The 14,358-nt window shown below is 45.4% G+C and overlaps 1 protein-coding gene across 2 annotated transcripts; it reads right to left on the minus strand.

Annotated features, from left to right (window-relative positions):
• Positions 1-3,244: 3,244 nt before the first annotated feature.
• Positions 3,245-14,306, minus strand: oscp1b (organic solute carrier partner 1b). 2 transcript variants are annotated; one of them, XM_049024942.1, is made up of 11 exons: positions 14,048-14,181; positions 13,200-13,331; positions 10,520-10,674; positions 10,193-10,360; positions 9,814-9,894; positions 9,494-9,597; positions 6,392-6,520; positions 5,398-5,467; positions 4,988-5,127; positions 4,806-4,869; positions 3,245-4,436 (listed from the first exon to the last, which is right to left on the minus strand). In XM_049024942.1, exons 3-11 carry the CDS (start codon positions 10,670-10,672, stop codon positions 4,317-4,319), a joined length of 1,029 nt encoding a protein of 342 aa, XP_048880899.1. In that variant the 5' UTR covers positions 10,673-10,674; positions 13,200-13,331; positions 14,048-14,181; the 3' UTR covers positions 3,245-4,316. The 2 variants fall into 2 exon arrangements, with proteins under 2 accessions (XP_048880899.1, XP_048880898.1); XM_049024941.1 differs by lacking the exon at positions 13,200-13,331 and having other exon boundaries at positions 14,048-14,306.
• Positions 14,307-14,358: the final 52 nt, after the last annotated feature.

The following is a 14,358-nucleotide window of genomic DNA, read 5'->3' on the forward strand; positions in this document are numbered from 1 at the left end:
CGCGCCACTATTCCCCAGCTACCAGTATCTCCCTGGAGCTCCACCTGAAATAGGAACCCTGTGCTTTCGGAGGTTTCTGGCGGTGGCTCCACCCCGCCCCTTTCCAGGCCTCTGCCCAGGTTTGTTCCGCTTGCCCTCGGCACAGCCTGATCCTGTTGCTGTGTTCCTCACACGGTCCAGCGGCTTTTCTGGGCTCCGGGGCCAAGCCTGACCTTTGGCATTATGAGAGCTGTGGATGCTGTGTCCGGCTCATCCTCGACGGCAGGTTGAGTGGACACTCTTGGCAATCTTAAAAATAAGGCCAGTTAAAAAAAAAAATAGTGAGGGAAAAACAGGCCTTTAAAGAGACACCTAAATTTAACCTGCAGTGATGTCCTTGGGTCCTCCAGGGGATTATGGCATAAAGACATGATAGAAAGCAGACCTGGTGATTGGGCTGGGGGAAGGGAATGATTTCGGTCATGATGTGTTTTCTGGGAGAGAGAACAGTGTGCTGTTTGGTAGAGCTGGCTTAGAAAATCACCCATCTGGAGAGTTCCCCCACCCCCGTCTTCATCTGCACTTGTCTACATCAGATACCTCTGTGTATTTAGCTGTGTCACACTGTCTATGCATTCGGGGGCAGTGTGGGGGGGTAGTTCTGAAATACCGCCCATGGTCAGTTTCCTTTTACTCTCAAATGGCAGTTTGCACTCGAATGGGTACGGTGCCATTTCCATGGTGACCCTGTTTGCTGGCTCATAGGACTGGCAGAGGCCTGACAGATTGGTCCTTAAGCACCCCCGGCCACACAGGGCCTGTGATCTAGTGGCGTTACTGCCATTTTCTCGTCCATTAGTTGGGTAAGGGGGGGAATACATTTTTTTTGTCCATGCAGCGATGTTAGGAGATGTCGCGGCATATCCCCCCCGATCACTGCCCTTTTCTTCAGAAAGGTTAGGAAGGAAGTATACATTTCCTTCCGTACTTTCCGGCCACTCACGCGATTTTATCATGGAGCTAAAACAAAACCCTTCAGACATTTTGACGCGTCAAAGAAAATGTCAAGTAGGGGGGAGAAAAGTTAAGGATTCCTGTTGTCTTGTAGTTTCGCTAGGTGTCAGTTCCCCTCTGAGACTGCACAGTCATTGTCTTTGCTGCACGGTGACCTCCAGGAGAAAGGCAAATTCCGTTTTAATTAACAGAAAAGGAGGAAGCAATCATCTGAGAACATGGCTTGTTCCTATCATGTCTGTCTCAAACGAGGAACTACCGCAGTTAGGGATTTCTCATGAGCTCTCTGTGTGAGCACAAGCTTTCTGATAAATCAACGTGTGCGCGTGGGTGGAGGGGGGGTGGTGTTTGTTATTACTGTTCATGAAAAAGTCAAATCGAGCTATGGGCGCCTCACTGGCGTGGGAGGAAGAGAAAGACGTGTGGGAGTGAGATGGGATGAAGTGCCACGTCACCGGGTCTCAGTGGTGAGTGGTGACTGTGACTCTCACTACCCGCGTGCCGCCCGACTTGGATTAACACCTGGCTTTACCTGCCGGCACGGCACGGCCATGAGTGCTACACCAAAGTGCTGCCACCTTTATTTTCAGATGGAGGTTAGATGGTTCTCAGGATGTGCTGCTGGGAAATCAATCCAAAAATGAAAAGCCTCTACCAAAGTGTTTCAGCCTAACATGGAAACATCATGCATGTCGCCAAAGAAGCACATATATTTTTTAGTGTATATAATGTACACACTGAACCTAAAATAAGTAATAGAACGCAAATGTCATGTTTCCAATATTGTCCAAAATCCCATTTTTTAAAGCTCTACGACAACAGCACAGAAGGGAGTTTTAGATTTTGGTGGGGTGCACCTTTTGATCTATTTTTTCGGGAGAATGAATGAATCCAAATTAAATATTGGGGGTACGGGTCCTGCCCCTCTTGCCCCTGCTCTGAGACAGCAGTCAACACCATGGCGAATTCTGACGGACATTTTGATCCAAACATTTTGCCATTGACATAGACGAGTCCTGCCATGAACACGTCTGTCCGTATATGCACAGGATGGTGACCCCTACTCTCAGATGAAGAGGCTGAGCCAGGAATAGCATTACCTGGTCATGCTGTTTGCTTAAAGTGGAAGTCCACCTCACTGCAGGTACTCCCTGGGTGTTCCATACGGGTCCATTTATGTCTACCACACTTAGGTACCAGGCAGAGACTCACTGCAAGAAAGATTACACGGAAAACGCAATTAAGGTCTGAGGAAAAATGGTGCGTGCAGTGGATTTGAGCTATTTGCCGACCGAGATGCGCGCCATTATTTGCTAGAGTGTGCTTGGAACCTGAGTTCTTCAGAAATTATTACTTCAAAGATTTAGACGCACACAGGAAGGTGAGCTTTTGGGGAGACGGGGTGAAAATTACCCACACTGGGTGAACTACACTGGCTGAGGTTGGCGTGTGAAACCTTAAAAGGAAATTTGGGTTCGGCCTAAGAGCTATGTTGAGCTGTTGTGGTATAAATACAGGACCAGATCCAGGTACCAGCCAGTTACCCATTATAGGCACAGAATTATGCTGCAAGAAAATACTACTAACGATTAAAGGAAGGAACAGGTTTCACTACACTGGAGCTCCAATGACACCTTCAAAGTGGCAGTCCAGTGTTATGGCTGACAGGTTTAAATGAACACGGTTTTTGAAAGTCAAATCCCACATTTGCGTTACTGGTAGGCTACTGTGCATAAATGGTGCGGTAATAGGCTACTGTGCATAAATGGTGCGGTAATATGATTTTTAAGGACTATCCAGAATGTATAAAATATAATGTACAGTGCGGTGACTGACTTAATATAGGAAAAAACTATAGAAAAGAAAATAACCTTATTCCAGTTCAACGTGCGAATTTGACTCTCACGAAACTACACATCGTACACAGAAAAAAAAGAATATTATTATATAGCTATTATTTGTAATTGTAAAGAATAGTAACCATTTCGTGGGGGGGGGGCACTAATATTCCATAGTATAAATATGCATCCACACACTGAACTACTGTCTAATGAATTCGCCGTTTTTAACCCAGAGATCTTAATCACATCCATTTCCTACAACGATTTCCAGCGGCCCGCAGTGTTAGTTGCGATTAGTTATCTAGTCGCCGAGAAATAGGCAGAGATCACTAGCACCCCCCACGCAAACCAGCGTCTTTAACATTGCTTTGCAGCACCTTGTCAAATGATTCCTTTAAACTCGCAATGCATTATATATTTAAATATTTTAATTGATTATTTACTTGCATAGACATATGTTTCCATACCATTTAAACTGTAAAATTAAACAGTACACGAAATCTATGCTTATAACGATGTTTTATATCAAAACATCGGTACGATGCTATACGAGAAACATCGTATAACATCTTTCAAATAAAACGATAGTTACTGAATAAGATTTAAAGAAGAAAATATCAGACATTAAACATTTTATTAATCTAATATAAAATCTTACTTTTAAACGCTATTTTATTACAATTTAACAAGATGAAGATCAATAAATAAACTACCATTTACAAATACGTGAACATCAAATATCCAACTATACAGTTTAGGCCCCTTAAATGAATCTTGCCGTACCTTTCTAACGGAGTCTCGCTGGATAGTATGTACACCTTAATCAACATAATCAGCCTGGCATTAATAATAATACATTTACACAGGGTTACACTGTCACTGATTGTTTGTAATGCTGAGGTTAAACCATGATAAAAGTCTTGAGGACTTAGGACTCACGTTTTTGACACATACGAAGCCATTTCACGTTTTTGGGATCATAAGCCTTTGAAATACAGTGAAAATGCTCTTACATCCTTTCTCCGGGCCTTAAAATATCTCTGTGTTATAAACAGGAATGACAGAATCATCTGGAAAGCGTGAAAAGAACACAGTGCATAAATAACTGGGAAACAAACAGCCACTCTGAGCTTCTTTTCCTAGTAACACAAAAACGACCACACGGCGAGTAAACGGTCTCTTCTCTCTGAAGCAACACTTCGCTTTCTACATCACAGAAATGACACTGTGAGACGTTTCGGACTGAGCTTGTGCTTCACCGCTGCCGTAGCCTTTCCCTGATAGCCACACCACGCGGTGAGGCTCCCTGCTTCCCTTGTCTAGCGTAACCCAAAGTCTTTGTAAAGCAATCCGGAGGTTTCTGTTAAACGGGAAGCCTATTCACGTGGTGAAAGAGCAGGCCGGGTCCCGCCGACCGCAGCAGTTCCAGGCCCCGCTTCCGACCAAAAACCCCTCCCACCAGGCTGTCACCACGACGATGCATCAGAGACCATCCATCATGGCCAGGAGTTCGTCCCCTTTGCTGCTGGGAGTCGTCGATGGCTCCCCCTCGTCTGCAAACTCCCCCATGATGCGAGCCAGCTCGGCGTTGGTCTGCTGGTCCTGGAAGGCCACACGAATGGTATTAAGCTTACTCATACTGGTACGACTGGCACCCTGCAGCGGAGGCAGACCAGACCACTCCCAGGGTCTCTGCAACCTTTCAGACAGCAGATTTAAAGAACCATTCATATTGAAGGTTACAGGTTACATGTGAACCACATTTGGGTACTCAGCCTTCAGGGGGAAAATGTGCATATAAGTACCCATGAAACCTCGACATTTAGCAACATAAAGTAAACCGGAAAGTGGCTCCAGTTAGTGACCCAGGACTGCCTGGGCATACGGCACGCCAGAGGAATTCTGCGATTGTGCCGCCATCATATCCGGCTAACAGACGCACAGCCATTTGGATGTGGAGTTTTTTTTTACCTTAGCTGCTTGAATATTTATGACTTCGTACGAAAGCTCTGCAGGTCTTGACATCAAAGCCTCCCTAGGGGTGTGGGGGGGGAGAGAATGACATTTTTCGGTTTCTGGGTGTGGCTTTGAAGGACCGCCCCACTGACATGTCAGAAGTACAGACAGGAAAAAGGAACACAGGCAGAACTCACTCCTCTTCCTCGTCAGTGGCGAAGAGGTTAACCCGGAAGCTGGTGCTGCTGCCGCCTGGCTTTAGGATGTCCAGGCCTCCCATTAACTGGGCCAGAAGGTTCAGCTCTTTCTTAGCCAGCGGGTTGGGAGCCGTGTTCACCTGCACGTGTGAAAATCAGCTGACGGCAGCACTGGCGCTCGGAATAATCACCCTGTCTATCAGCAGTAATATACGCCTGCAGGGATGATGTAATGTCACACCCTCCTGTAGCAGTGGGGGTGACGGGGGACTGGGGTCATGGGTTGGACATTGGTCGCATTAAAAAACAAAACCTGATCTGGCTGTGGGGAATCATTGCAAGACATGCAAGGTCAGGCAACAAAGACTTGTAAGTGCTTTCATTACATATTCAGTGGCTGATTGGATTACCTTTGCATGCTGGGAGGAGTTCCTAGACGTCCCTGACATGTGTGTCTCCACAGCTCGGCTGACGCCGTACCTGAGGAAAATGTCAGAAGCTGAACCCGGGGCCATCAGCCGCAAGCCAGAACGGGGAGGGGGGGGGGAGGTAGCTTTAAAAATGAATTATTGAAACCATAAAGAGGACAGTGTTTCTGCTGGCTTTGCAGACAGTCGCATGCTTCCTAGCAACCCAGCGGTTCAGCTCGGACTCGTGACCAAAACATTTGACATTTCAGAGCCACAGGAGGGTCATGCTGTTGTGCCCTTCAACTGGGCACTAAATCAGGACCACAGACACATTCCAGAATGATCCAGTAGTATACCGAGATGAAATAACACTTACTCAAGAAATGCTTTCTTGGATAAAAGCTAAAAGTAGTCAGAATAGTGGTTCTGGTTAACAGGAAAACAGCTCAAATTAACCTTCACAAGTGGTCCTTTAAAACATCCAGGACGACACTCAAGTAAACCTCTGAGAGGGTTTTTTTTTTTATTTTGAGGTGGTGGTGGTAGGGGGATGTGATCTAGGTCATTAATTGATGGGGGTGGCAGATAAAGTGGGACTGCAGGTGCTCGCATTGTACTCTGGTTTTGTTAAAACATGGAACTCCGGAAAACTAGAACTCTTCGATTATTGTCAAGAATAATTTCTAAGGTACAATTTCCCAGAATACAATACATACAGTAAATGTTTTTTTTCCTCAAAAATCTAAACTGGGTATGAAACAGACAGTGTTGGGCATTTCAGTTCCAGATTTTGTTTCTACCAACCAGTTGAGTACCAGTTGTGACTGTGACTCTTTATGCTCAGCTGGTTGGTAGAAACTAAATCTTAGTCTGGATTTGCAGCTCCTGGACATGAAATGCCCACCACTGGAAACACACAGTATTTTTCACATGTGCAGCTCAGGAGAGAAACACCACCTTGTCAGGAGGAGAGCCATGCAGTGGCTGGACTCACATGTTAGTCCCCAGCTTGATGACCCTATCGCCATGCATTTCGAAGGACCCCTCGCGCAGGGCGGCCGTGTAGTTGCCTGCACTGCGGAACTGGACCCTGTTGACCTCCTCTCCAGTGCAGCTGAACGTCCTGCCAGATGCCGACACGTATAACGTTAGCAAGTCTCGACTGATGGGACCCTGGGGGGTCCGTGGGCCAACTGCGGATCTGGCTCAGCCTCCACCTAAGTAAAAGTCCACTACACAAAATCTGGAGCATTGAACTCCGTGAACCGAAAGGATCGAGTGGGTTAACAGCAGTATAAGCAAAAGTTCACTCTGTGGTAGCCGAGCGGTAACTGCAAAGAAAAGATAGATACAATATACCAAGTGTTTTAATCATAACCCCATAAATAGAGTCACGTATTATAAGCAAACAGAAACAAGGTTTGCATGGTTTCAGACACATGTTTGCTTTTTACAGTGCAGCAAAAGTGTGATCACACCTGGGACGGCTGTTAAACCACAAGGATGCCGGCTCCTTGGAGCAGAGACAATAAGATGAACATGCTACAAGAAGCTTTATAGTCATCACTGGGTTCCATGAGATGGAGCAATTCATGTCAGCTTGTGATACATTTGTGTACCATCACGTGAACCGTCTTCAGCCAAACTGGAAGCAAAGGTGTTAAAAGTACTAGGTCAGTAACATCCACGACATGTCAGGCATTCCAAGGGTAATGATCACTTGTGGAATAGAGTCTGTTTGACACCATTTGAGATACCCGTGGTTTGAACCGCATGGAGTCTAAGGGACTCCGGGGCCCCTCAAGTGGGGGTGGGGCTCTGTGTCCGTGCATATGTGTGATACAGTTGTGCCTGCAGCCCTTCTGAGTATCTGACACAATATCTTGCTATATAAAGAGCTACCAGTACTGAAGTTTACTGCTGTTCTGCACACAAAAGACTAAATGCCATGTGACAAACAAGGATGTGGTCAGAATAAAGAAAACAACACCTGACAGGGCTGAGATTCTGGCTTTTCAGCCACACACACACGGGTGAAGGCGAGATCTCGAACTAACCCAACTCTGTCTTATAAAAGCACAAGCTGGTTCAGTTATTTTCCGGTTTACTTTCAGCTCTGCTGCGGAAGTTGATCCCCCTCCCCCGAAGCTGACACTGACACCTGACCGCCGTTTAACTCCGGTCTCATCCGCCACCGGACATTAGGGCGATGATCCTTGCCGTATCCGCGCAGCCAAAATGTTCATTTTTAACAGTTCCCTGCATGAACGCAACTCCGATAAACATTTAATCAAATTCAGCACTCTTCAGAAGACAACAAAGACAGGACCGTATATCACATGCGACGTCCAGAAAGGGCTGAGGATCAAATTCGCGATTTCTTGGTAAATGGCTTTTAGCGATCGCTTTCCGACAGCAGTATTAACAACATGACAGAAGGAAATGCTGCTTTAAGTCTTGTGCCATTTAAAATGCATTTATCTCCTGTTGGGAACACCATTTCCCTGGGCCTGAGGCACTTCATCAAAGCCAGAGAAAATCAGCTAATGCCTTTCTAAGCATCCAGTCCTGAGATGCTTCACTGCAATGGTAATGTTCTGTTTGGTCACGTCTTATATCTTTAAGCACCCGGCACACCGACGCACGGTTCCAAACTACACCTGACGTCTTTAGAGTGACTCTTCAGTAAAACATAATTTTGGTAAAAATGTTCCAGTTATTCGCTGTAATGTAATTACCAAATATCACCGGTTCTTTTAATATCTTTTAATACCATATGTGGCCAACAGAAATAGATGGACTTTTTTCGGTCCCTTCCCATCTTGAACCGTGCCTGTGACTCGCATTAAGCCCCCACATCTTCATTCCAAGCTGCCCGCTGCTGTTTCCTCGTACTTCTCTGCCCTGGATAAAAACAGACCCCTCTTCTTTTTCCTGTCATGAGTAGTGAGCTTGTAAGCATACCGCTATCTTTTGGCCTGCGACTGACCGGTATATTGCAAGGCCTCTGAACGGCAAAACCCAGAGAGAGCAAAGGGCTCAAGGCAAGTCTCACCCTCGACGGGACACTATACACAATAACATACAACATGCAGTTGTTAATGGTGCTGCGAGGTTTACTTTCTTAGGAACATATTAACAAGCAGCTTAAACTTCAAAGTATCAGGAGGTGCGATTCTGCTGATTTGAACAATACAGTAGGGCAGCATGGTGGCGCAGTGAGGAGCGCCACTGCCTCACACCTCTAGGTATGGACATTCAGTCACTTGGGACTCCTCCCAGCTAGGGTGGCAAAGGGGTGGAAAATTTCTGGGAAGTTTTCAGAAATTTTCCATGGGAAGTTAAGTTGGGGAATGTTAGAAATAAACTCCACGGAACTCTGCACGATCTGTCGGATATAGCAAAGAAAGCAAACTGTATGAATAATACAACACAGAATATGACTTACAAGCAGTGCGTATTGATGCAGATAATTATTTTGGGGTTTTTGATGCATACATGATTACTCACAAGCATTTGGTTTTGCAATTTTGCAAATTTCCAGTTTATTCCCATTAATTCCTGTTAATTCCCATGGAAAGCTTCCAACTTTTGAAAATTCTTAGAATTTTGCATACTCCCAGCACACCAATTAGTTTCCTCCTAAAGTCCGAGACATGCAGTGAGGCTAAGCAGCATCTCTGCATTGTCCATTGTGTGCGCATTTGTGTGTGCATGTGTGCTGCGACGGGCTGGCATGCAATCCATGTTGTCCCCTTGCCTTGTACCCTGTGCTGCCTGGGACAGACTCCAGGACCCCGTCTGAGAGATAAGTAGTTTGAGGAAGAATGGATGGTTATGCCCTCAGCAGACTCAATCATCAAATCCCCAGCTTTAAAGCAATCGGTTGTGAAATTCATTAATATGGACCATTTTCAAGCAAATCAGAAAGTGACTAGTTTATCTTAATGTAAGGTTTGTACATCATGATGAGCTGACACAATTTATGATGAAAACACAATGAAACATGAGTTGGTTGAGAGAGGTTGTATTACATGGGACGTGTGGGATTGTGTGTCGCCTCTCTGAGTTTTTAACGAGCGCAAGAACGTTTTACCTGATTAAACCCGGGATCTGTGTTCCGTACGGAACAGGCCCAGATGTCGGAAGAACAAAACGCCCATTGGAATTCTGGACTTTATCTTTCAGAAAGATTGAAACCTGAAAAAAAGCACAAGTGTGCCCTTTATATTATCATTCGACGAGTGAATAACTTTGTGCAGATTCTTTAAAAAAAAATAAAAGCCACTTTAAATGCCCTTTCTGCTCGTCTATTTATAGTACTTTCAAAGCTAATACATTTACATAGAATTGAAAAATGACATGACTGCAGGAGAAGCATGCATCTATGTGCAGGAAGTATAAAAGCAGACTCACCCGTATATGCATGTCCTGAAAGAAAATTAGCAGCGTTTGCCGGATGAGCTGAAATTCACCCCCGGAAAGTGGGGTGTACATCTGCAATGACAGGGACGATCAGGAAACGATGGGCCGTTGGGGCAGACACTGACACGCCCTGGATCATATTCTGTGCTTTGCATAATCGAATATAATAAATCTTTGTCCAAATTGATGTGCAGCTGAAAGCAGGGTCAGACGGTCCTTAGAGCAACTGGGGATTAAAGGCCTTGCTCAGCGGCCAGAGGTGAAATATCTTTTATTATTATTATTATTATTATTATTATTATTATTATTATCATTTAGAAAAATACATCCCTCACATGTATCCTTCAGCTTTGGAGAGATGCTAGCTTACCTCAATCAGTTGCCTATATGTCTCGTCCACCTGGTTGAGGATGCTGGGCGAGTCTCTCACGAAGTCCCTGATGGCGTCCATGTGGTTGAAAGTCACCAGCAGCATATCCTTGGGCCGCGGACACAGGAGGACTTGGTATTTGAAGGCCATGGTCATTAGATCGTAAAGCTGGACAGGAATGGAACCAATAGCGAAGAAAACTGAAGAAAAAAAAAAGGTTGCACGCCGCGACCTTTCTAACACTAAGCGCCGGTTATGACCTTATTCAGAAACGACACACAGCTTATCCATGCCAAACAAAACACCCTGATGACATCATGCCCTTACCTTGTCCATGCTGGCCTGATTGAGCCTCATAATGGAGGCGTGCGCCAGGCGGTCGAACACCGTCCTCAGAGCCCTCTTAGAATACAGCTCCTGGGGCTTGAAGAGCTCCTCCAGGAACTTCTTATTGAACATGGTGCTGATGATGTCATTCATGACTGCAGGATATACAATGGGTAGCGGGGGGGTAGTGTACAAAGGGAAGGGTGAGGTTAGGGTCACAAGGGAACGCGGACAGGTGTGGGGAGGCGCTGAACGCAGCAAGCCGAAGCGCAGACTCTACCGGTTTGAGTGAGACAGCAGCGTAATGAGAAGATGCTTAGGCTTGCTGTGTTTTTGAATGTGTCACTTTTTCCCAAATGCTTTTGAAAGCCAAAGAAAGATGGAGACTACTTAGAGCGGACAAACATGTCCAGCATAGGATTTGAAGTGATACCACTCAAAAGTAGCACAGTCATGCATAATCTATGTCTATGTCTTGTCATCTCGGAAGCAGCACCACCTGCGAGACTGATTAGCAGAAGTGATACAGTTACAGGGAGCAGTAGAGAAGGTTAAAAAAAGCCACCCTTTTGTTAGCCAAAGAAACCAGCTATACAGTTGTGGCCAAAACTTTTGAGAATGACACAAAGATGAATTTTCACAAAGTCTGCAGCCTCAGTTTTTATGATGGCATTTTGCATATACTCCAGAATGTTATGCAGAGTGATCAGATTAATTGCAATTAATTGCAAAGCCTCTCTTTGTCATGAAAATGAACATGATCCCAAGAAACCTGTTTCCACTGAATTTCAGCCCTGACACAAAAGGCTGTTGACATCATTTCAGTGATTCTTTTAGCACAGGTGAGAGTGTCAACGAGGACAAGGCCGGAGATCACTCTGTCATGCTGACTGAGTTAGAATAGCAGACTGGATGCTTTAAAAGGAGGGTGGTGCTTAAAATCATTGTTCTTCCTCTGTTAACCATGGTTACCTGTAAGGAAACAGGTGCAGTCATCACTGCTTTGCACAAAGAAGGGCTTCACAGGCAAGGATATTGCTGCTAGTAAGATTGCACCTAAAATAATCATTTATCTGATCATCTTGAACTTCAAGGAGAGAAGAAGACTTCAGGGCGCCCACGAAAGTCCAGCAAGCGCCAGAACCATCTCCTAAAGCTGATTCAGCTGTGGGATCGGGGCACCACCAGTGCAGGGCTTACTCAGGAATGGCAGCAGGCAGGTGTGAGTGCATCTGCACGCGCAGTGAGGCGAAGGCTTTTGGAGGATGGCCTGGTGTCAAGAAGGGCAGCAAAGAAGCCACTTCTCTCCAAGAAAAGAACAGACTGAGGATCAGGAACAGACTGATATTCTGCAAAAGGTACAGGGATTGGACTGCTGAGGACTGGGGTAAAGTCATTTGCTCTGATAGATCCCCTTTCCAATTGTTTGGGGCATCTGGAAAAAAAATTATCTGGAGAAGAAGAGGTGAGCACTACCATCAGTGCTGTGTCATGCTAACAGTAAAGCATCCTGAGACTATTCCTGTGTGTTGTTGCTCAGTCACAATTTTGCCTAGGAACACAGCCATGAATAAATAACTGTATCAAAACATCGTCCGAGAGCAACTTCTCCCAACCATCCAAGAACAGTTTGGAGATGAACGATGCCTTTTCCAGCATGATGGAGCACTGTGCCATACGGCAGAAGTGATAACTAAGTGACTTTTGGAACAAAACATCGACATTTTTGGTCCATGGCCAGGAAACTTCACAGACCTTAATCCCATTTAGAACTTGTGGTTAATCCTCAAAAGGTGGGTGAACAAACAAAACCCCACAAATTCTGACTAACACCAAGCATTGATTATGCAAGAACTGGGTGCCATCAGTCAAGATTTGGCCCTGAAGTTGATTGACAGCATACCAGGGCCAATTGCAGAACTCTTGAAGGGCCAACACTGCAAATATTGACTTTTTGCATAAACTTCATGTAATTGTAAATAAAAGCCTTTGACACTTATGAAATGCTTGTAATTATACTTCAGTATATCATAGAAACACCAGACAAAAAGATCTATAAACACTGAAGCAGCAAACTTGTGTCATTGTCAAAACTTTTGGCCATGACATTCTGGCTGTTAGATTAGCGGTCAAAGTGGGTTCAGAGATGATGACAGCGGCCGTTATTTATGCTACAAACGTTTACATGGCGAAAAGGGGCTTTGTGAAACATAGCCGAAACCAACCAGAATAATTACTGGCACATAGCAGTCATGCTGAAGTTGTGGAATGAGCCGAGAAAAATGTGAGCAGCATGTGACACGGGCATGGCCTAGCTAAAGGCCAAGAGCAAGAATTACAGCGAAAGAAAATTCCTGTTTCTGGGACTCTACATGGAGACTGTTTAAAAGGAATTTATGGAATTTTTGCAACTTCTTCCAAAGGTAATCATGTTCAATGTGTGCACCTAAGCAGAACATTTCATGAGGGACGAAAAGCAAAACAGACTCTATCTATCTATCTATCTATCTATCTATCTATCTATCTATCATTACTGTAGCCAACAGATAATCAGTTCTGTGTTACACTGAAGCATTTACTGTACCTTTACGTCTGTCTCCTTCAGTCCAATCAGCTATAGTGGGACATGTTATGGGACGAGTTACAAGGAGAACAGGACAGGCAACAGTCGCAGACTGACCATTTGGTGAAATGAGCTGATTCGCTGTCGTGTTGGGTGGGCCGGCTTAATAAACGCTACAGGAAGACAGGCAGTCTGAATCCTGCCTTTGCATCACTTCTGTACTGGAAGCAGCCTCTGCATATTCCTGCACTGTAAAAACGCAAAACAAGTGTGCTTCCCTCAAAGGATTACGTCCGGATGACACACTTTATAATGAACATAAATGAATAGACAAACGCATAAATACTATACAGTGGTGTACTTAAATGCTGAGAGCGATTTTCCCAGACAGGGTGGCAAGCTGACTCAGTCTGTTGCTGTCACTTTACTTCAGTGTTTCCCAACCCAGACTTCGGGGAACCCTGGACAGGACCTGAGAGGAAGCAAAAGTGTCTGTTCAGGGTTCCCCGAGGACTGGGTTGGGAAACACTGCATTACTTCTCCAGGGAATGGGGCTCCTTCCTGTTACACATGTATGGGGTTTCCATCTTCTCTCCATGTTACTGTAAACTGCATGTTGTGTTTCTCTCCTGCCCAGGCAGCTTATGCCCTATACGGCACGGGGTCGACTGCCTGGACAGTTTTTCCTAGGTGTCAGCAGGAACGCCACTTGCACTCATTCTAGTTACGCACATTTTATGTAGGTAAGATTTATCTGCCCACTCTCAATTCCAGGGTACAGTTAAGATAACTTAAGATAACTAGCCAAAAAGCTAGCGAGATGTACCACACCTTAGCTTCGGTTGAGCTAGTCCAACTACTTGAAGAACTAGTCAAGGAGTTCAGCGCCCAGTAACCATAACTAGCTAGCTGGTATAGCGGCGTTACCTCGCTCTGCATCACCGTGAACCGCACCGGTACATTACCTTTCCTGGCCTTATCCGACGGGATGTTTTGGGCTCGCAGGCGTTGGTCCAGGATGTACAGCATTTCCCCGCCCAGATTAATGAACAACAGGGGCAGCGTTTTCGACGACATATTCCCTAGCTTTACGTTTAAACAGGGTGAACGACTGAGAAGGTTCCCCCAAAGCTAGCTGGCTAGTCGATTAGCTTGAATAGCTGTAGCGTTTCCGAGACACCTGGTTGCTAGGCCACGGATACTGACAGCCAATCAGACAGGGTTTTACTGGCGGCCAATCGGAAAGGATTTTACTCTCGGAGCCGCTCGCCGTTCA

This window comes from Brienomyrus brachyistius, chromosome 9, assembly GCF_023856365.1.
Source record: "Brienomyrus brachyistius isolate T26 chromosome 9, BBRACH_0.4, whole genome shotgun sequence".
Lineage (NCBI taxonomy): Eukaryota > Metazoa > Chordata > Actinopteri > Osteoglossiformes > Mormyridae > Brienomyrus > Brienomyrus brachyistius.

Bases quoted from the DNA above. Each gene is read 5' to 3' on its own strand.
- oscp1b (XM_049024941.1), bottom strand. From the start codon at position 14,159: ATGTCGTCGAAAACGCTGCCCCTGTTGTTCATTAATCTGGGCGGGGAA. The intron at 9,895-10,192 runs GTAAGCTAGCAT...CTGTCATTGCAG, and splicing joins CATATAGGCAACTGATTGAG to ATGTACACCCCACTTTCCGG. The intron at 5,128-5,397 runs GTAATCCAATCA...TCACACGTGCAG, and splicing joins ACTCCTCCCAGCATGCAAAG to GTGAACACGGCTCCCAACCC.